This window comes from Chroicocephalus ridibundus, chromosome 3, assembly GCF_963924245.1.
Source record: "Chroicocephalus ridibundus chromosome 3, bChrRid1.1, whole genome shotgun sequence".
NCBI classification, from domain to species: Eukaryota; Metazoa; Chordata; class Aves; order Charadriiformes; family Laridae; genus Chroicocephalus; species Chroicocephalus ridibundus.
Window position 1 is genome coordinate 59,172,330 of NC_086286.1, and position 21,428 is coordinate 59,193,757.

Below are 21,428 nucleotides of genomic sequence, written 5' to 3' on the forward strand. Positions count from 1 at the left end.
AATGGCACAGGAAAGTATTGTATTTTAGCACTAGCCAAAAATGAAGAACTTAGAGCCTTCAATTAATTTGCTACAAGATCTCTTCCATTAAGACATTAGGTCATGAATTTTGTCTTAGACATGTTGCTATAAAACATCTGTGTGGCTGCTATGACTATGAAGCCTCAGGAAATTTATGGTTTGCTAGGGTTTAAGAGATAAAAATGCTCATAAGGATGGATTTAGTCTCAACTTGAAGGTGTGGGAGATCAGGTTTGTTGGCTGAGGTCAAATGCTCCTGAGTAAAGCAAGTAGGGGGTGATGGTTCCTTAGTATCTCCTTGCCTTCCCCTTGTCCTTTTGATCCTGTGTCCCAGATAAATCTGAATCTGTGTGAGAACTCATGCAAAAACCAAAATACCATCTTCAAAACTATGCCAGGCTTGGCAAGGGTCCCCTTCCCACATGTTCAGAAAAGAGTTCTTTCTATGCTTGAGATGATTTTTATTGTCTCGTTCACATATATTCATCATCCCACTATGAAGACTTACAGATTTGGTAAAGTTTAGATGACCAACAGATACATAAACACTTCAGTATGGTAAATTATTAACTTGACCTAAATCTCCCAGGAAGGAGCGATGATCAAAACTTCAGATCACATGTTCTTTGAATCCACATTATTGTAGCCCGGATGGAAAGCTGCTTATCACATAATGTAAGATCACATACTATAAAGAACATATTGAACGGATATGGCACATTTAACAGCATCAGAGCATTCCATATTAAATTTCAATTAGATCAGGACTTCTACTGTCTGAGAATGCCAAGAGAGAAAGTTAATGGACTGAGGTAGGAACAAAGGGAACAAGGAGTGCTTAATTACCTTCCAAGCATTTGATTGCACAGTCTACCTATTTACAAGGCTCTCATTGTACAAATGTTGTTAATCCCAATCAAAAAAGGCCACATTTCTGCAGCTGGTAACTGCTGTTTGATAATGAGCAAAGTCTGAATTTCCTTCATTGACTCAGAGTTACTCTGGGGCAACACTGAGTGTCAGACAGGGAATTTCCAAAAAGCAGAATCAAATGGGAGCAGGCAAAGTTAGCATCTAATTTTTCTTTTCCTATGGCTTTAGTAGCACAATCCAGCACTGTTTGCTTTCTGCTTTACCGAAAAAAGAAATAAAGAGAGGTATGTGTAAGCTGCATGGCTGATCTCTACAAGGAACACAAACTTTCTTTCAAAAAACAGTTCATGGCAAAGTTTTTCAAAACACTTTTTCTGCAGTGAAGCAGGGTGTTGAAGAATAGTTTCTAACACTGCATGGAAACAATTAAACAAGCAAATAATGAAACATTATGAAAACATCGTCAGAGGGGGAGTTCTAAAAAGTTTGAATGCTGTATTGCCTGTGTCTATTGCAGGTACGCCTCTGTAATCTACATAATTGTCTGAAAAAGGGAATGGCTCCGCTTAGAGCGTTGGTGAGGAGAGATGGTTAAAAATATACATTATTAATAAAAAAGGCTCACTATTTACGAGGGCCAGAACTCCTATATACCCCAGCAGGAGAATAGAAAGCTGAAGTATTGTAAGCCACTTTGGAGAAACAGGTAATGTCTTTTTCTTGAGCTTGCATCTACATCTGTCTGTCTTCTGACTGCCCCATCATTTGTCACACTGGTCCCTGCTGGAGGAGGGAAGGAAGTAAGGCCATCTGCTACTCGCTCCATACAAAATTCCTACTAACTAGACAAAAGGGAGAGGCACAGCTGCAGACCTGGCCAACAGTAAGCTTCTTCATGTCAAGAAATCTCATAAATTAAGTGAAGAAGTGCAAGCAATTGTTGCCCTTACTTTGAGAGTTTGTAATACCAGTGAAATTGGAACTCTTTCCTGAGCATTTCAAGAGAGGAGAAGCTAATTTACCAGGCTATAGATTGGACGGGCAAAGTGAACTTTAATTTCAGCTCAGATGAGTACCTTCTTTTAAAGATAACTGATTTATTTTTTTTTTCCAAGGAAAATATGGTCCAAATAATCTATCTGTATTGCAGGAAACATCTGAAAGATTATAACAGAAGAATTTATCATTCGAGCGAAGCTGACAGGAATCAATAAAGGGAGTTTAATGGTGAATTGACTAATGGAATGCAGACAACCGGCTTACATTGGAAGAGGCACTGCTGGGCTAGTAGGATGTTATTACTGGAGTTAATCAAGGATGAGTCTTGATTTAATATCTTTATGAAAAGACTATGGCACAAAATATAAGAACAGCACATTTCACCTCTATGATGGTAGAAGTTGGAAGTCCTTGCAAATACAAAATAGGACTAGGTTCTTGCACAGAAAAAAATGGGTGAATCCAATAGGTTTAAGAAGTAGCTCAGGGAGTTTTGGATTATAGTACATAAGGTAGCAATAAAAGCTTCTGCTATAAATTTGGAAGTTCACACTCTGAAAATAATGAAGAGAATCTAGAGCTGTTTGACACAGGATAGCCACAAACCAATAACGCGGTTTGTGAATAGCTGTGAAAACGGACAAAAGCATTTTTAAAATATATTTCGGTTCAAGATTTCCAGAAGAGAAAAGGGGTTGTTTTAATGGTGTTCTACAAGGCACTAGTCAGATCTCACTTGGAGCAGTTTGTATCATTTTGATTGAAAGATGAATTCAAACTTACGCCAAGCTTAAAGGAGTCAAAAAAATGGAGTATTTCTCCTATGAAGGAAATAAAGAGCTGAGCTTACCAATATAAAACCTGAGAGATACTAAAACTGGTCTCTATAAAATAGTGCAGAACAGACAGAAAGAAGGGTGAACAGTTGTTAAAGGAAGGGATAATGTTTGCACAAAACCAAATTATTACATCTAGCCATGGATATATACAAGGTGGAAATTATTGTACTTCCAGATAATCCGAGAAATTAAATTTGATAACGATCTTCTAATAGACTTTTTGATCCCACTGATTCTGATTTTTGAAGATGGAGGTTGCTAGAGTTATGAAGGGGGAAGGTATGATGCTCTGCCTACGAGAGCAGGCAAGAACTCCTCTTAGTGGCCTGAGAGACTCTCTAGGAATGACGTTGTTTGTCTGTGTTCTGACTTTGATTCTCTCCCTAGCTCTCAGCATCACATCACCCCAACCTCAGATTTGGCTTACCTTGTAAAGAAGATGAATAGGTCCATTTCAAAGGCAGTTAAATATGAAGTTTAGGTAAGAAGCTTTAAGCGAGAGTGCGGGAGATAATTGGGAGAACCACCATGGCAAGCCAAGCCCAAACCTCACGTTTGAGCTACTGCGTGGCAAGGGCTGCCATTTTGTGGCCGAAGGCACAGAGAGTTCTGTGGCCTGGTCTGCTCCAGGAACAGCAAGTGACCTTTAAAGATCCACTAGTCATTTGGGGAGGCCTGGGGAGAGCAGGAAATGGATGTTGGCACTGTGGCACCAAGACTTGAATAGAGCTGCTCAAGAGAGACAATATAAACACCCCTGAGCAAATTGAACGACTATTTTAATCTTTTTAACATCTTAATCACTTCAAAAAAATCCACAGGCACAGATCCAGGTATGCATTTACAACAGCTCTGTTAAACTGATGAAGAAAGAGGAGCTGCGTCTTGGATTTGCTTTTCCCGCTTAGCGTAAGATTACTAATACCTCCTGAATGAGCCTTTAGTTGAACCCACAATATAACACCTAGTTCAAGGTTGTACCTTGCTTAGCATCACACTGTGCATGCTTGTCTTTTTGCTGTGGTAATGGGGAAGGCAAAATGATATCACACTTGTTATACACAAAACACAGCCCCTCTAATTTTTAGATGAACTTTCCTTCACAACCTCCTGCGTGATAAACCTTTCAAAATTGACTTTAGTTCTCCAGTATACTAAACTCTAACAGGGTTTGCTGATCCAGTGCAAGATCAAACACAAAGTACTCTGATCAGAGGCATGTCAAAATATTAAAGAACACAGTGACAGCTTGTACCGCTTTATCAGTTAAAACCACATTATACATCAACCACAACCTGTCTGGCTTGCGCATTTGATTAAGTTTCCTATTCAGCAGTGACTCATTCGTATTCCATGCTTGTCTGAATGACAAATTGAACATTGTGTTGTACTGCTACAAGATGTGTTAATAAACAGTGCTGGAAAGACTTGATCTGAAAGGTGCCGCACCAATGCCACTGCTAGAACAGAGGTTGATCTCAAAGCTGCAAAGCATTGCTAGCTGCATTTTGAGCCAGCGGCTCGCACCTACAACCAGAAACCTTCTCAAAAGATTGGCAGAAGTGGTCTGACTATACAGGAGAGTGGAAGAGCACACACAATACGTTTCTTGAGTACCACGTTGCTACTGCGAGCATGCTAAATCTGCTGAAGACATCCTCCATTCCTCCTAGCTGTTAATGGCTGCAGAGTAAAGCCCCCCTCCTCCCTTTTCCCACTCCCTATGAGAAACGCCAAGCTACACAGCAGACCGGAGTTGGGAAAATTAATTCTCTTTCTCCATCGGACAGAAAGATGGAGTCACCTCCATAGGTGCCATGTGTCACCTATTTTCTATGTGCTTTCCTCATGTTTCAAAGAAAAAAAAAATCCCTAAAAATGAGGCAGCTTCTTGGTGCCAGTGGAAGCAGTGAAAGGTACTCCACCTGTTCTATCTGCCATGCTATGTGGTTTTGCAACTGTGCCACTTTACTCACAGTCACTAACTACACATATAAATCAAACCTTTTTTTTTTTTTAAATAAGTGTTTATGTAAATACCTGCATGGTAAGAAGTTTTATTCTTTATTTCATTTATATTTGAGAATAATTTTGCTGAACAAAGCCTTGATTTTGCTCATGAAAAAAAATAATACTCTTAAGGTATTTTTTTTCTGCTTGGTTATTGCTAAAATACTGTATTAAATCTAGTGTTGCCTCCTCTCCAACGTCAAATCTTTCACTTCAACAGGAGTTATTTTAAAAATTAATTAGGTACTATAGAGAATAAATGAGATTTAGGACTTAACTATAAGAACAAATATATTTTCATCATAGTTTCTGATTATTTTAGGTGTTGCAACGCGTAAGATGCTGAAATAGACGCTCTTTTTACGTTTTGGCCTGCTTGTGTACTTTTTTTTTTTTTTTTTTTTTTTTTTTAAACTTCATAACTCTAGAGGCTAGTGATCTCATCAGTGAAAGAGTGAAGGTACACACATCACACTGACAACAACAAAGAACGCAGAAGCACTGTTAGCTGCAGCGATGACAGGTTGCCGGAGACAGGGTGGGAAGCAAGAAGCTGTAGCCGCGAGCCTGCTCTCTGCTGGCCGGCCGCAGGCGGGGCGGCGCCGCTCCCGCAGCGACACAGGCACGCAAGCGCCTGGCGAGAGCCCCGGCGGCGTTAGCGCGTTATACTGCAGGCGTCTAAGGAGGGGAAAGTGATCGCAAGTCTCAAAACCCTCACGTTCTGACTTTTAATTTTGAGTCTTGAGTAGTGAAAACCCACAAACTGAACAAAACATTGGGGGGGGGGGGGGGGGGATAAAAAAATAAATAAAGAAAAGGGTGTTAGTATGTCTCGTCCAGATCTGTGGGTTTTGTGAACTCTAGAGTATGGTATTGGCCTATTACCTGCCTTAATTTAATATCTAGAGGTAAAGAGGATGATAAAAAGTGTTTGCCATGAACCTACTGGAATTTCTGTTAAATCATGCCAAAATCGAATAATCATTAAATGTCATGAGTGTAAACACCCATTCATCCTGATCAGGCATATAAAAATAAATGTTGATTACATGTCATTCCTGGGAAGCAAAGGCTGTAGATGTCAAAGGATTAGCCAGTATTGCAATTTAACAAAGAATTTGAAGTAACTGAGAGCCCCTTTTGCCAAACTATTCACAAAAGGGAAGTCTTCACTTGTTTAAGTCCTGGCCACCTGACGGAGTCGGTGCGGACAGAGAGGAATCACGGCCAATTTCCATCATCCTCTTGGGGTTCTAGAACAGAGTGCGGAAACCAGGAGAATAAGGTACCTGCTATGTGGACTGCTGACAGAGGGTCCAGGCTGTGAGAGACTACATTTGCCCCGTGGCTGTTTGCAATGAACAGGGGGTAAAGAAAGAAGAATGTTCAGTCCAGGCAAATAAAGACAAGCTACTGATGAAACTAAATTAAAAGTGCAGCAAAGGAAACATAAAAAAAATAAATAAATAATCAAATGAAGTGACCAATACCCATGAACCAAGGAAACTGGCTTTTCTTTGTACCTAGCTGAGTATGGAAATGATTGGAACATACACAGTGAACTTGAAAATAACACTTTAGTCATTAAATTTACGAACAGTAGCTCTGGATTTAAATAACATCACTAGAAATTTAGCTCAATTTGTAACATGAAATAGAAAAAAAATTGAATTTAATATGGGCAAATACAGACATTTCAAAATGCAAATGCAGAAAAATTTATATTCTCAAGGAAAAAAGGTCCAAAGGCCTCCTTTGATGAGTCTGGCCTCTTATACACCCACACTCCACTCACAATTTTGAAGGCCAAATAACTGTAGGTGCATTCCTGCACTCACAACTATTTGCTGGAATATTTAATGCAGTTAGACGTTTATAATTCTGATTGTATTTTTGGTATTAGTATTTATTTCTTTAGCATCAGTATATTTGGCACTGAAATTATAAACAACATTGCTTGAGTCTCCAAAATTGTGGTGCAAAACCCTGAAGTTTGAAAACCAGACCCCAAGGAATCATACAACTTATCTATACATTATCGATAAAAATGAAAAAAAGAGTAGTCACGTAATAAATTAGAGATAGACAAATGCTTATTAAAGTGTCAAGATGAAACCTATTATAATTCTACATACTCTTTAGACAAAGATTTTATCGTAAAATACTTCTCCATTTCCTGTAATGGTCAGGCATCCTCCATTTACATCTGTGGTATCAGAGCTTTTATTAGTTATTTAAGCTTAAATTTAAAAGATAAAAGCATTAACCTCTGGAATACAATGTTAAGTTTTATATTCTTTCTCCTCTTGAAAAGCCAGTATTCCTTTACATTCTCATACTAGCATCTAAAAGGAAACTAGTGAATGTAAAAAAAAAAAAAAGATTTAAAAAAATCAATTTCAAGAGCCATAAAATTTATGAAGACAGAACTCAGAGCCTTTAAAAAAGTGCAAATGGAAAAAAACACTAAAACGAACCTGATTGTTTTAAGAACTAAGGAAAAAAAGCAAAGTAATCAACCAATAGAATTGCAGAAAAAGACAAAATAATTGCAGTTCCGTTTTGGGCTCAGAGTATGGAAGTGTTAAGTACTAGGCATGTATTGCTACATTTCTTGAATTTTGTGCCAGCGATGTAAATAGACAACTCCAGAGTTGCCATCATAGCCATTGATTAGGTCCTGTGCAGCTAGCTGTTTTGAATAATGTTTTATGCCCTTCAGCTCTACTTAGCCATTCATCCAGAGTCTCAATAAGACCGTCTGCAACCTCCATCAGAAATGACAGAACAACCTTATTGAGATTCTGGATGAAGCAGCTCTGAAGAGAAGGCCAAACAGAAATGGAGGACTGATTGTACCAGACAAGACCAGACTTTGGGGTGCTGCCATCACTAGAGCAAAATACAAGAGACACGACATGCCATACCATGGTAAACCAACCACACTGACAGCCCTGGTTTTAGATAGTATTTACCACTTCTGATTTCATGCAGGATGGGATATGCAGCAGGGTTGGGGAAAGCAGCTGTGTTTTGTTCTTGCTTTATGCCATTTCCTGTCCTATCAAGTGAGAAGGGGGGGTCTTCCAGCTGGCTAAGAGCTACTGTAGACATCTACAGCTCCCACCCAGGAGGTGGAAGAAAATATATGACATGAAATTACCGTTCTCTGTCTGCTTGGAGTGCTTCTTCCAGATACAGGACTCACCGAGCCCGATGTGTCTAATTCATCAGCAGAGGACCATGAGGACAATTCCTAAAGTTCAGAAGGAACGGAGCTCAGAAATACAGCAACCAGCTGTTCAGGTAAGCAAACTAAAAAGAATCCCTGAGTGAAATCCCAGCAGAGTTATTTCCAAAGCAAATATAATAAAGCAGTTAAATTTTGTTACCAAATTTTATAAGACTAAGGCATTACATGTTTTCTCTGTTAGCCCTGAAGAAAAAGAAAAGCAAACAGGTAGTTAAAAATTAATTGCTTTAGGTGACATGTTTTCCACCAAAGTCAATACGGGGGGAAAACCACTTGCTCCTTATTGGCCTTTAATTACAATAAGAAGCTGATACCACCAAGATTTTACTTAAACAAGCAGAAATTTACTAGGAGGAGGGAAGAGCTGAGTTCTCATGCCTTATGCACTCTGCTAATACAAAGCTTTAAAAGAAGCTAACTAAAGGAGAACCTTGAAATCTTTACTTTATACCTGCCACCGTTGGTGAAGTAGTATGCATAACTCCCTCTCAAATACCCTGCGATACATGATAATTTGAAAAGACTGGAGTACAGCTCAAACCTTAGAGGGCACTACGAGAGATTTGTTAGCCTGTCATTTATTTTATGCTTGCTTTTTTTCTCTTTGACACAGTGAGCATTCTCTTATTTTCCAGTGACAACTGACATACTGTAATTTGCAGTATTGCAACTAGAATAATTATCTCATACACTTTGCCAGTTGACTGAATCAGTAATGGCAGGATAAACAAACCAAGATGTTCAATACTTATTGCTACACCAAATAGCAAAAAATACCCACCATATCACCAAATAGATGTTTACATTACGAAGTGTAAGATCATTTCATGATATTCAAGATTAGATGTGTACCATCTCGATAAGTATTGCAAACAACAGAAACAGTGCAGTCAACAGCACCGATTGCAGAAAGACAGTCAAAACAGTGGGAAACATGCGGCCAACAAACAGCAAGGAATAAAAAGACGTAGCTTACCAGTTGACTACTTGAAATGTCTAGAATTTTCTCTAGGTCTTTAATATGACGTGTGACCTCTTTCAAGAGGACCTTCAGTCTGTTACCGATGACATGCACCTTCTCTTTGGCTTCAAGACAGTCCTTGCCTTCAGCATTGACTAGCAATTGGCAGGACATATCTTGCAGTGACGCCACCTTCAACTGAGACTCCAGCAGTTCACGTCTGATTTGCTGTTGCCAAGGCAAGCACCAGATTATTTTAATAGAAGTTAAAAAAAAAAAAAAAAAAGAAAGAAGGAAAAAAGCTAGAACTCACAAAACTGGATATTTGAAATTAATGAAATGGAAAGAAAAGAGAAGCAATAAATATTTCTAAACTGACAGGAAGATAGACAGCAGCCTAGCGGTTGCCTGAGATTTTACATCACAAGTTATGCTACTGATGGAAGTGAGTAGTGTTCCCCACTGAAGTATAGTTACTGACATCAGTCCCACAGTTGTGTGTTAGCATGCAATGTACAATGCTAACCCTCAGAAGAAAGATAAATGTGATTAGGTGTTTTTGTGATGATGCATTTTGGGAGAAACAAGGACGATTATAACCCTACCATTAGAAGTCTGTGATGATCCTGCAGCGTTTCCGAGTCCAGGTTTGGATTGATAGGCACAATCTCATTTTTTCTTCTGTCAATATTCTCTAACCAAAGCAGCAAACCATGGCTCATTTCGTGGAAATCCTGCAAGTGATGAGTGATGATTTTAATAGCATAGCAGAAAATTCCAGTCAAATTCAGGGTTTTTTAGTTTATCCTATGATAAGTCCTACTGGCTAAATAACATAACTTAGAAGGAAGAGTAGGATAGTGTATTAGAACACTATTCCAGAGACGACAAATTCAGAAAATCTGGGGCTGGAAATATATGCTTCAGGTAGTGCAGGTGTATCTTTCAGAAAACATGTGCCAAAGCTGTATTTTGGCTTGCATGGGCAAGTTTCAGACTGGATAATGAGCACACCAGATAATGATATGGTTTACATTTTTGATATGTGGGATGCTGACAATTTAAAATGAGCTCAACACAGACCTGGCACTGCATTAATGCATCCTGCAATGAGCAGCGCCACTCTTCGATCATACTGCATACGTGGTCCCAGCGCACATTCATCTGAGACAGGCGCTCTTGGAGCTTCTTGCTCTCTTCGCTGTCAGACTGAGTGAATTCTGAGCTGCACAGATTGATGGATAAGATGATCGCTTTGCGGTTATCAATTGCCTTCTGCAGATCCTTGATGATAAGACAAAGTGGGACAGGGGAAGAAAGGATGGAAATTAGTAAAACGTGGCTTTCAGAAGAACCAAGCAGAGAAGGCACCACAAGAATGCAGTGATTTGCCATCAGCAACTGCAGAATGGTACCTTACTGTAGCAGTCTCCAGCACTCTGGATATGAGATTTCTGCGCTCACTCTGTGACTCTGCAAATGTTCACTCTTTAACATCTACTAAAATTTTAGTGCGAGCATAACTAGAACAAGCCAATTAAACTTGTAAAGTCTTAAAAGCTTGAAGTCATAGTTGAGTTTTAAAGATCTGTCTCATGTTTCAGATATTTTAAAGACAGAGCAGACCCAACAAAATTTAGAGAGGTAGGACAATTGCACTTTAGCTCACAATAAAACTTTTGCCCCCCCTTCTCAGTTTTGCTGACAAACATAAAAACCAACATGTTTTCAAGTGGAAACTGCTGTCAACAGTATTTTAAAATAAAAGCTTTTACTGAGGGAAAAGAAAACATACAAAGAGTATAAACAACTTACTCCAATTTACAGAAGCAGGACACGTATAAAATCTCTGAATTGTTTACACTGGAAGCCACAAAAGAAACCCCACCTCTTTCGGTTTGGAGGGCACTAATGGGCTTTCCAAGAGTGGGTGAGATAAGAACAGGATTCTTATGAAATGCCCCCTTTTCCACCTACTTTACAGCATTTACTTAAAAGCCTCATGTCACAGTGACCTTTGTAGTACTTATGGCAGCTATATTTGGATTCCAGTGAAGATCAGCATTAATATGCTTTAGATGGATCGCTGCCGGAAACAGTCTTACTATCTGTCCATCTCATTCCTAGCACGCAGCACAGTGCATTTTGACATTGGCTCCCACATTTTTGTGCCCAAGCTTATAAGATGCTAGTAACTGAATGTAAAGTTTTGGACTATCACATTTGCAGACCTTTATAGCTCTAAAATATCCAGGAGAGATCAAAAGGCAGCACTCAGATCCTGATGCAACCGAGGTGACAGAAGAAGAAACAGCACTGTTGCAGAATGGCACTGAATTATTTCTGTGTTGTACTGTTGACAGCAGTGGGTAGGCTACAACCCCTTTGGACACTCTCTCCTCCTTCCACACAAAGTAATAGGTCCCAGTAAAGCATTTATTTTAAAGTAGCTATTTTGTTACCAGTTTGACTAGAAGATATTTTATTTAACTTGGCTTTGTTTTTTTTTTTTTTTTTCATCAACTTGTCTGACATCAGGAATTATCTGTACAATCTGGAATTACACAATTGCCACAGAATTACTATTTCAAAAAATTGATTTGGATTATATAAGTAAATGCCAGTGGTACATTTTTCTGCCAAAAGGTGGTTCATAAAATCACTTTCCCAGTTACTTCAGTTATCAGCAGTAGCCTATGTCCAGAAGAACGCAAACCAGCTGCAACTATTGGCAACCTCTTCAACATACCTGTGGCACTTAGGTCTGTTTCCAAGGTAACTCATAGAAAAGAGAAATAAAACTCACTTTCAGTTTTTTAATTCTAAGTTCAATAGTTTGTATGTCAGTGCTGAGATCAAGGCGGCGGAGCTTCTCCAGTTCCTCTTCAGTTTCTCCCAACCAAGCCCAAATGCTATTAAGGTCAGAGTTAAACTGCTGCCATTGCTGAAGGTTCTGTTTCATCCTTAGCTCCTTGCTTAAAGCTTGAGCCTGGATTAATTCCCATCGGTCAATTACACCTGGAATGATAAAGACCAAATGCAACAAAAGCAAAAAGTAGCCACACACACAACTGTATCAGTCAAATCCTGGGCAGCACAAAAAAAAGTTGCATAAAAAACTTCCCCACCCTAATCCATGAAACACCACACTGAAAACTAAGTTAGAATGAAGAACCTGCTGTTGGAGAGAAAGAATGAAGAATCTGTATGATTCCAGGCAGCAGACAATTTTACCACTTTCTAATGTCAAAATTCTATGAATAGAATTAAGGTGATACACTCAGGTCTCTAAACCAGATGTATATGTATACTATGCTCATATAAAGACATAATAAATCAGCATAAATGAAAACCAGACAAGGAGTCTGGATATGTCTAACTAGTCACATATTTATTATTATTTTCCTTGGTATTTTTACCTATCACAATTTAATACTCACACCTCACTTCATTTGCCTAAGCTACTGCTGATGCATTGGATAAACACCTGTGCTAAAAAGAAATAGATTAGGTGCTGTTTCTTCTTGTTAGTTTTATCTTGAAATGCTATAGCAGAAGGACAAGTTGTATCATTCCATCAACTTAAAACAATAAAAAAAAATTATCAAGATAAAATAGACTACATGTGTAGTATATCTTGCCAAGCTAAGAATAGAGAAGTTGCCTTTATAGTCTTTGGAACAAATTCATGCTTTTACAATGCAATACCCCCTCTTCTATAGCTGATGCTTAAAATTAATCAGGTGAATACTTCTACCAGGTGAATATAGATTTCTGTATTGTAGACAGATAATATTAGAAATGAAAGCTAATATTAGAAGAAATGAATGCTGATTTATGTGTTTTGTACAGCAATATAAACAACAATTTTTCATCAGAAGACATTCAACAAAAATGCATTGCATGCACAGAGACTTTTTGAAAGGCTTAGGGTTATGCCCCATAATATGAAGGGGTTCTTAAAAGGCACTTATATGCCTAATCTCTTTATAGGGCATACGTAAGGAATACTTAGTAATCCTTGCTATTCCTATTAAGAGATGTTAAACAGAACATGGTAACGGCCACAGTCGCGTAATTATATATGCCAATAAATAATACCAATATTTAGAAAAATTTTGCATGTTTGCTACTTTTTGTAATTACTTTCCGTCAAAGAACTAAAGGTTACGTACCAGATGTTTGTGTTTCAGTACTGTTCAGGTTAATAAGACCAGATAATTTTTCTTCTTCCTCCTTCAGTTTATATCCAAGCCTTTTTACTGAGTCTATGCTTCCACTGCACTCACCTAGTAGCTTCATCTGTATTAACAAATAAAAAAATCCCGCCTCAATATGCACTGTACAGGACTAATTGCATGGAAAATGCAAATTACAATGCAACTTCTGAAATTTTCCAAAAGTAGGTCTAAGTATGAAGACAAAAATCTATTACTTTGACAATCTGTTGTGATACTATCAAAGAAATGTATATGGAGACAACAAGGCCTTAAAGCGAAGTTCAGAGTAAGTAGAAACAACTCAGTGCCATTGTGCCAAATTGTGTTGGATGACTTTAGATGTGATCTGTTCTAAATGTTAAGACACTATGGCAAAGACACAAGAAGATGTGAAAAAGAAAATAAAATTAAGAGTAGAAGTATTACTATGTATCCAAGCAGCTAATCTTTCAATTCTGTCAGTAATAAAACTATTTGAATGATTTAGAGAAAGATTTTTCTTCCGGAAAACCTCTCTGAGAAAGCTTTTTAACCACAGATTTCATATACACAACCTTACTTACATGATGTGTGTTTGTAATTCATCAGCAAGACGAATACTGTGCATGAAGCTATAAAATCTGCTTTTAAAAGCAGAGGAATTTTAAACAAGGATACTATCATTAGATGGCTAAAAACACATGTGAGAAAGTACTTTTGGACATCTACAAAAACACAATAGGAAAATAAGTTCCTTAGAGTCATGTTTCTGTAATCTTATGCTATTGTAAACAGAATAATAACGTAAACAACAATAGCACGTGGTTAAGGGTAGCAACCATTTGAGTATGTCTGAGAAGCAAAATACACGCACATATCCTTTGTAACTGGAATCCAGCTCTGGTCCTGTAGGTGTTTTGCTGCGGATGATGTTTTCTGTTTGCTGTATTTGGAAACGACTGGTGTCTAAGGCCTTGTCCAGCTGTCGGATACGTGCTTCCAGAGCACCAGGTTCTCCTGTACCAAAACCAAAAAAAGTGACCATCATCTGAGTTTTCCCAAAGTGCTTTTTTATCTGTTGCCCAGGAAGAATAAATATCAGGAATACTATCTAGATGAGTCAGTAAAGAAGAAATGTGACTGCAGCAGTATTAGCGGTACAATGTTAAAGCGAACGGATAAATAGTTACATTAGAGGATGTTAGTGACCTTCAGAGGACAGATGACTATACCAATGAACATGCTTGCCATAATCATACTATCAAAGTGTCCACAGCTTAAAGCAGGCTTGCAAACTATTCTGAAGTGACTTTTTCCCTCGGAGAACTCCTTACCTCTCTGAAGCGGAAAGTTCTTGGCAAAGCGTGCTCTAACCTCACTGATTTTGGAGAACACCATGATCCCTTTCACAAACACTCTCAAATAAAACCTTCTATCCCAAATTCCTGATCCGATCACACACAGAATCACAGAATGGTTTAGGCTGGAAGCGACCTTACAGATCATCTAGTTCCACCCCCCTGCCATGGGCAGGGACATCTCCCACTAGACCAGGCTGCTCAAAGCCCCATCCAGCCTGGCCTTGAACACCTCCAGGGATGGGGCATCCACAGCTTCTCTGGGCCACCTGTTATGGTGCCTCACCACTCTCACAGTAAAGAATTTCTTCCTGATAGCCAATCTAAATCTACCCTCTTTCAGTTTGAAGCTGTTACCCCATGTCCTATCATTACACTCCCAAATTAATGTTAAAATTTTATTTCTCCTCATCTTCTCTTTTTCTCATTCCTCTCCACTGAAAAATAGTGTAATTTTCATCTACATGAAAGGATCCTATTTGTATACAATTTTGAAGATTAAAAGCACTATGCAAATGCTAAGCAATACTGTTATAGTTATATTCTCAAGGTCCACATACTGGATGTCTTGAAGGCCCACAGCAACTAGTGCATGACTGATTTAGACAACCACACTAAGCAGCAAAATTTATAGTATTTTTCCAATTAGGCATTTGAAAAAAATTATGCTTAACGTATCTGCAAGATGATATTATTCATCCAAGCTGTTTGGAATTCATACCAATGTTTTTGAAGCAGGACTAACTTGAATTTTCCTTATGGAGGTCAGCTGAATTCTGTGATATGAATCAGCTACAGCCAATTCTACCCTGAGGCAGGCTGCAGCCTAGAGGACCACATGAGATCCCTCTTATCCATATTCTATCACCATGCCTGATTTCCATCTGTTTACAAAGACAGTTTGAATTTATTCATAAAGACGCAATTAAAAACATGCATAGAGAAGGGGAACCTTCTCTCCACCTAATTACAGAAAATGGAGCCTCTTGGATGTTAATCTTTTTTCATACAAAACACCACCTCACCCCAAATGGACAGAACAAAGTGCTCAATATGCTTTTCCCTCACTTTTTTCAAAATTTTCACAGGTCAGAAAACTACACATACTTTTCTATACGTATTGCTATTATTTATACTCATAATAGTTTTTCACTAATTTGGGTAAAAAATAAACAGGGACAGTGAACCCGAGGTCTGTGCCACAGATGCTGAGATTGTAAATGTTTGCTATTTCAAATTTGCAATGAAGTCATTATTACAAAAAAGGAAAACTGTGAAATCATGAGAAAATGTATTTGTAAGTGCATCTAATCCCTCCGAGAAAGTCATCTAACAAATGAAACAGTAGGTTTAATATTGTATAAAAATGCAAAAAAATTATTAATCTTCCAATATAAAAGACTAAGATAAAAACATTGGACTACAGCACCTCACCTTGGCATTATCATCAGATGAAACAACAACTAACGTAAAAGTTTATGTCTAAGCAATAATCCAAGCTGTGGCTGTGTTAAAAAAATAAGTGCAAAACCGAACAATTAGGTTTTGCTCTGTGTCTTTTCCTTCTGCCTTAATCTTTGTAGAACCCACCCTTTTCTCAGAGACATAACAAAGTATTAAGTCCTGTTGAGGGATTCTAGAGAATAAAGACCAATCAGAGTAACCTACCGATCAGTTTAGTTAGCCAAGCTGGGAGGGCCAATACTGCAAACATCATCGTTTCATCCATGCACCTAATAATACCTTTAAGCGCAGTAGTAAAGCAGGATACTTCTACATTAATACGCAATGCTGCCATTGTAAGAAATATTTATCTTGTAAGTTGTGAAAAGTACAGCAGATGCTAAGAAAAGAGAAAGAAGTTATGCTTGTGCACTGTGGGATTTGCATCTGGCTATGCTTAGTTGTTTTTGATGCCTACCAGAGATATTTTTGAGTGCGTTTTCTGTGAGTGTTACATAGGCCTCAAGAGTTTCAGGGATCTCTACATCTGAAAAAATAAAAGCACAGTCTAAATTGACAGCTCAGCATTGGCTGTCTCTTTCCAACAGGAGTCTTTTTCATGGGATGGAATATATAAACAATTCCAATAGCAAACATCTTTTCTGGAGAAGGAAAAAAGATGAAACGCAGGGAGCCTGCTACAAAGTCTCTTAATATCCAGGCAAACCTGGCTCTTTTCAGAGCAATGACCTGGAAAGCAAAAAACAGCCACAAGGTCAGAGTATAATATATATATATATAATATATACACTATGTCTTCCCCCACAACTGGCTGCATTTGCGCACTTTCACTCATTAAGATTTATTACACAAAGCACACACACTTCGAAAGGATTTCCAGCTTCACTGGACAGCAAGACCCAAGATCCCACCTTAGGATAAACACTCATTTGCTGGATTCTTGCCTGGGTAAGGGCTGAGTTACGATTTACTTAAGCACTTGATGATTTTGTCTGCGGATCTCTCCCACAGCATTTCTCCATCAGTTTGTTCTGCACTTCTTGCCATATCCAGTATAGTTTCTTCTAGTCAGAATAACTTAGGACGCATTGCTGTTACAGATGACATATCCCATCTGGCAGGCCACAAGCACAGAGACACGGCCAATCCCCTGCCATATCATATACGCCTTTGCGATTTTCCAAGGCTGTAGTCATCCAGGAATTTCCATTGCTGTGTCTAAGGCCAGAAGGCCACTAGGATCACTTGGGGAAAGCTATTTAAAATCTTCAGGGGCTATTTAAAATACTTTTCCATGAGCATCTTGGCCAAGCAACCACACATGTAACATTTGCTTCTTTTTACTAGAAAAGAATAGGACACACAATTTGCCACCATACCTGCTATACCAGCTGCTCCTCTCAAGTAGAAGTCCTTCTCTTGTCCTCCGTCGTCTTCCTCAGAGTGCAGTGCCCGTGAAACAGCTGTCTCCAGGTCTCTGCTAAGGTCGTAGTCATGATCCCACTCCAGGGGAATGGAGTCCACGCTCGCAGGGGTATCTCGCCCTGATCGCTCGCTTCTCACCGGCTGGGAAAGAGGCAGCGAAAGGTTGGAAGAGGGGTGCGGGGAGAGAATGCTGTCCGCAGATTTGTCATGCCAATGTATGTCAGAGAGATCTGCTGATTCATCCAGATCCACCTCTCTGTCAGAGAGGTCGTGTTCGTCATCTGTCAGCTAGAAGCATAATGCAAACAGAACGGATCAATGAAACGTGCAGAGGCGCTGCATGGTCAGTCTGGGTCAGTGAAATAAAGTAGCATTAGGTAACAGTCACACTGCTGGGGTTTCCATTTTTTATTCTTTTGCACTTCCCCTTCATTGTTTTAAGATGCACTAAAAAACCTAAGCAACAAAAAAGTTAATAATGCCAGCTCATTTTAATTACTTAAGGCACCACAAAGTCTCACATCAAGCAAACGTCTCCAGACTTTTTACTGATGCCACTGCAGTGCACACATCAAGTCAAAGAAAAGTCATAGGAAGCATAAGTGACCTTTATCTTGACCACTGCTCTCATTATATTCTTTCATATTTTGAAAACCCTGGGTTTTGTTCCTTTCCTTCAGTAGGACTTGAGCTACCAAAAATCATTTTGCTCTCACTTATTCAGCTGTGTGTTCAGTTCTGGAGACAAATTTATGTCTTTTCTGATGGGGAGAATCGCCTTATCACTGTTTTTTAAACAAAACAGAACTCAATAAGCTGCCAATGAAACTATCTGACAGAGTGGGAAGATGTTCTAATTACCAGTACCACACTTCTACCTCCATTAATAAAGTTTTATAAATCTCCAGTTTGCATGGATTTTTCATGATGATTTACAAAAATTCCAGATCTGGTGAGTTTGCTCCCTGGACAGGACATAAGCTGTATATAATGAAGGGAGGCAGATGGTCAGGATTGTAACAAAATTAAACCACAGGGTTTTTGGAAAGTCACAGAAGTTTCATTTCATTTCAACCTCTTTCCCTTTCTTCATTCTCACACTTGTAAAATGGCAACAAACCAAGCAAATATGTTTGTAAGTGAGTATACACACAGGAAGGCGGATAAGTTTCTTGTGGTAACGTTCCACACGTCCAAAGACCTCCTGACAGTAACGACGCAGCTCATCTAGTTCTTCTTCAATGACAGCTGCATCCATGGGCTCACTTTTCTCAATGAGTTGCTCGCCCTGCACAATTATCTGCTCAATTTTGCTGTTGTTCAGTGAGATTTCTTGCTGGAAAGCCTGCATTAAAAAAAGACCCATGCTTAATCAACGAAATCAACATTACAACCACCTAAGTTATTAAGGATGCAAGTCTTAAAGTTTTTCAGCAAGAATGGTGTAGGTAACAAACAGGGATCATGAGCAATTAAATTTAGAAATCCGCAATCGTTCTAGCCAAAAACAGTGACACTTCATGGTTTACCATCTCATTCCTCATTTGTTGTATTTGGAGAGAAAGCTCTTCTCTAAACAAGCCATACCCATGACCAAATGTCTAGAATAAGCACAGATGTTAAAGTTAACACACTGGAATTTTGGATATTTTGATATTTTTCTCTCCAGAAAATTATTTTTCTGATGCAGGAATTGTTGAAAAATGTAGTAATTCTTAGGTGTCAGCAATAACGGAGTCTTGGCATTAATAATTTTTATCGACACTTGCTCTCTTGATTAGCGAATGGAGACTATCACCCTTAGTTTTTTGAAAATTTTTCACAGCACAAAGATCTTCCACTCTAGCAGAAGAGTATGTATTGAAACCTGACATAGCCCATAACTTCTGAGGTTGAAGTTTCAGCCTGCAAGTAAGGGACTGTAACAGGCTGCATTATTGCGTAATGTTTCTTAAATTATTTTCCACCATGAATGTTTTTATCCCTTCTCTCATACTGCTTCCTGTTACTATTCAATCATTCTTTACCTTAAGTTGCTTTATCTTTGCTTGGACATCACATTCTGAGAAATGCTCAATGTTGGTCAGCTGCAGGTCCATCTCTGTTAGCCATACCAGGATGCTATCACGTGCTGTCTCAAACTCCTCACGCTGGCCAATAAAATGCTGGGGAATGGAAAATGGAATGGCACAACATGACCAAACAGCCGAAAAAACCCTGGCAACAGTGGTTCTCTGACGAAATGGTTTTCATGCCCTTCAAACCTAGTCTAAACTCAATACACCTCTTTCTTTCATTTCCTACGTACTCTCTAAGGTTCCCTGTTCAGTAACATCATCTACAGCTGCAATTAGCTGAGGTATGAATGTTATCTTCTATGAAGGAGGTGGTGTTTGAGGTCACCAAGCGTTTCCCCACAGACTTCATGCTTTAGTTTCCTCAGACAAAGTGAGCTGATAAGCTCCCTTCCTCTTCCAAGGCTAGAAATCCCCCCCAAACCACTGTGCAAATGCATGAAACCAGAAGCTTTTGCAGTACCCCCAATTCATAAGTGTAGTAGTGAAACTGAAGGGCTTAAAAATGGAAACATACTTTTAGCCTGCGCAGGATGGAGGTAACTCGCTTTTGTAAGTTGTCCCATCTCTGGTTCCCCTCATGAACCATCTGCTTGAGGCTGCAGTCAGAGTCAGTGCGGTTCTCTCGGGCCAGGCGGCGATACTGTTTATTGATCAGTTCCAGCTGAGTGAGACTTTCATGCACTTGTCTCTGGAAAGCCTAAAGCAATATGAACAAAAGACACCATCAGATTTTAATTATTGAAATCAGGAGACATAAATAAGTCTCTCCCCTTATTTTGCCCCTACTTCTACACTCTGACCTGCGTTAGCCCATAGATTTTGCTATGGATGCAGTGATCTTCTGATTAAAATGAGCAAAAAAAAATGAAAAAAGTTTACAAAAATGACATTGTTCACTGAATGAGAAATTGCAACATGAGTACCCGTTACAAAGGCAGAATCAGCACAAAAAAGACTCCCCTGTCTACTCAATCACACGCGTTCGTATTTGAGAACAGAAACACAAACTATGAATATGAAACATTTTTTAAAAAATGAACAGAAATCCAAGATTCCTGTGGCTTCATTGGACTTCCTTACACACACTGAAGCGCAAACATTGAAGAGATTTGAGCAATTGTTTATTCTGAGTTTTACCAAAAATAGTGAAAACCGCTACTAACGGAATCATCTCTTTATCTTCAGTATACTGGTATACAAGTAAGTTTTGTCTTCGTATTTTCATGGAAAGAAGATTTCATGAACATCCATACCAACTTATGCCTGGGCAAATGTCTGCACCATGTACTTTCAGTGCTTCCTCTCCTGTCACAAAAGCCTCAGTCACCCAGCCGGGGAGCAGAAACAGTAGGTGGCTTAGCTCAGAAGTTTGATGTTGTGACTAGCAAAGCAAGTCGGAGAAAGCACCTTGTAAGGGGCTGACTGAATTAAGCCCTTCAAAATTTTTTTTCAAAGAGATGAATAATTTAAAAAAAAAAAGTTGTCACAGAAACAGAAAAGCAATCAGTCAAAGGAAGACTTAAAAACAGACTACACCAGCTCTCTCTTGAATACAAGTAGGTTCGGGCTCCTGTTGTAGTGCTACAAACTTGCTCTCTGATACTCCTCACAATGCAAATAGACAGTCAATCTCTCCCAAAACTAGACACCACTCTTACTAAGGGACTGGAGAAGTGTGAAAGGTAATATACTTCCGTACAGAAGTTTTCATTAAAATCAGCTAACACATGAGATTTCATAAACAGTATATACTCTTCATACTGTACCAGTCAAAGCTAAAAGTGAAATAAGCACATTTCTGCTGTAATACTAGAGACAAAAGTAAAGAAGCTGGTTTGAAAAAAAGATCAAAGTCTGTAGAGTCCTCTCAATATAACTATTCCCTTCATTAAATGGCCATCAAATTGGGTAGGGGACAACTGACAAGGAGTAAATGGGCTTGCAAAGG

General features: G+C 38.8%; 1 protein-coding gene across 14 annotated transcripts in view; it reads right to left on the reverse strand.

Annotated features, from left to right (window-relative positions):
- Nucleotides 1-21,428, reverse strand: part of SYNE1 (spectrin repeat containing nuclear envelope protein 1) — a 308,297-nt gene that overhangs the window by 3,948 nt on the left and 282,921 nt on the right. For 9 of the 14 annotated variants that reach the window (XM_063329317.1, XM_063329326.1, XM_063329318.1 and 6 more), the window contains 13 exons: nucleotides 19,995-20,177; nucleotides 19,430-19,567; nucleotides 18,556-18,747; nucleotides 17,357-17,690; nucleotides 16,435-16,503; nucleotides 14,030-14,172; nucleotides 13,132-13,258; nucleotides 11,763-11,974; nucleotides 10,040-10,240; nucleotides 9,562-9,690; nucleotides 8,972-9,184; nucleotides 7,906-7,998; nucleotides 6,032-6,090 (listed from right to left, as the gene is read on the reverse strand). In XM_063329317.1, coding sequence (XP_063185387.1) covers nucleotides 6,032-6,090; nucleotides 7,906-7,998; nucleotides 8,972-9,184; nucleotides 9,562-9,690; nucleotides 10,040-10,240; nucleotides 11,763-11,974; nucleotides 13,132-13,258; nucleotides 14,030-14,172; nucleotides 16,435-16,503; nucleotides 17,357-17,690; nucleotides 18,556-18,747; nucleotides 19,430-19,567; nucleotides 19,995-20,177 — 2,093 coding nt within the window. The remainder of the gene's footprint in view (nucleotides 1-6,031; nucleotides 6,091-7,905; nucleotides 7,999-8,971; nucleotides 9,185-9,561; nucleotides 9,691-10,039; nucleotides 10,241-11,762; nucleotides 11,975-13,131; nucleotides 13,259-14,029; nucleotides 14,173-16,434; nucleotides 16,504-17,356; nucleotides 17,691-18,555; nucleotides 18,748-19,429; nucleotides 19,568-19,994; nucleotides 20,178-21,428) is intronic. The other 5 variants (XM_063329329.1, XM_063329320.1, XM_063329322.1 and 2 more) reach the window with 4 other exon arrangements.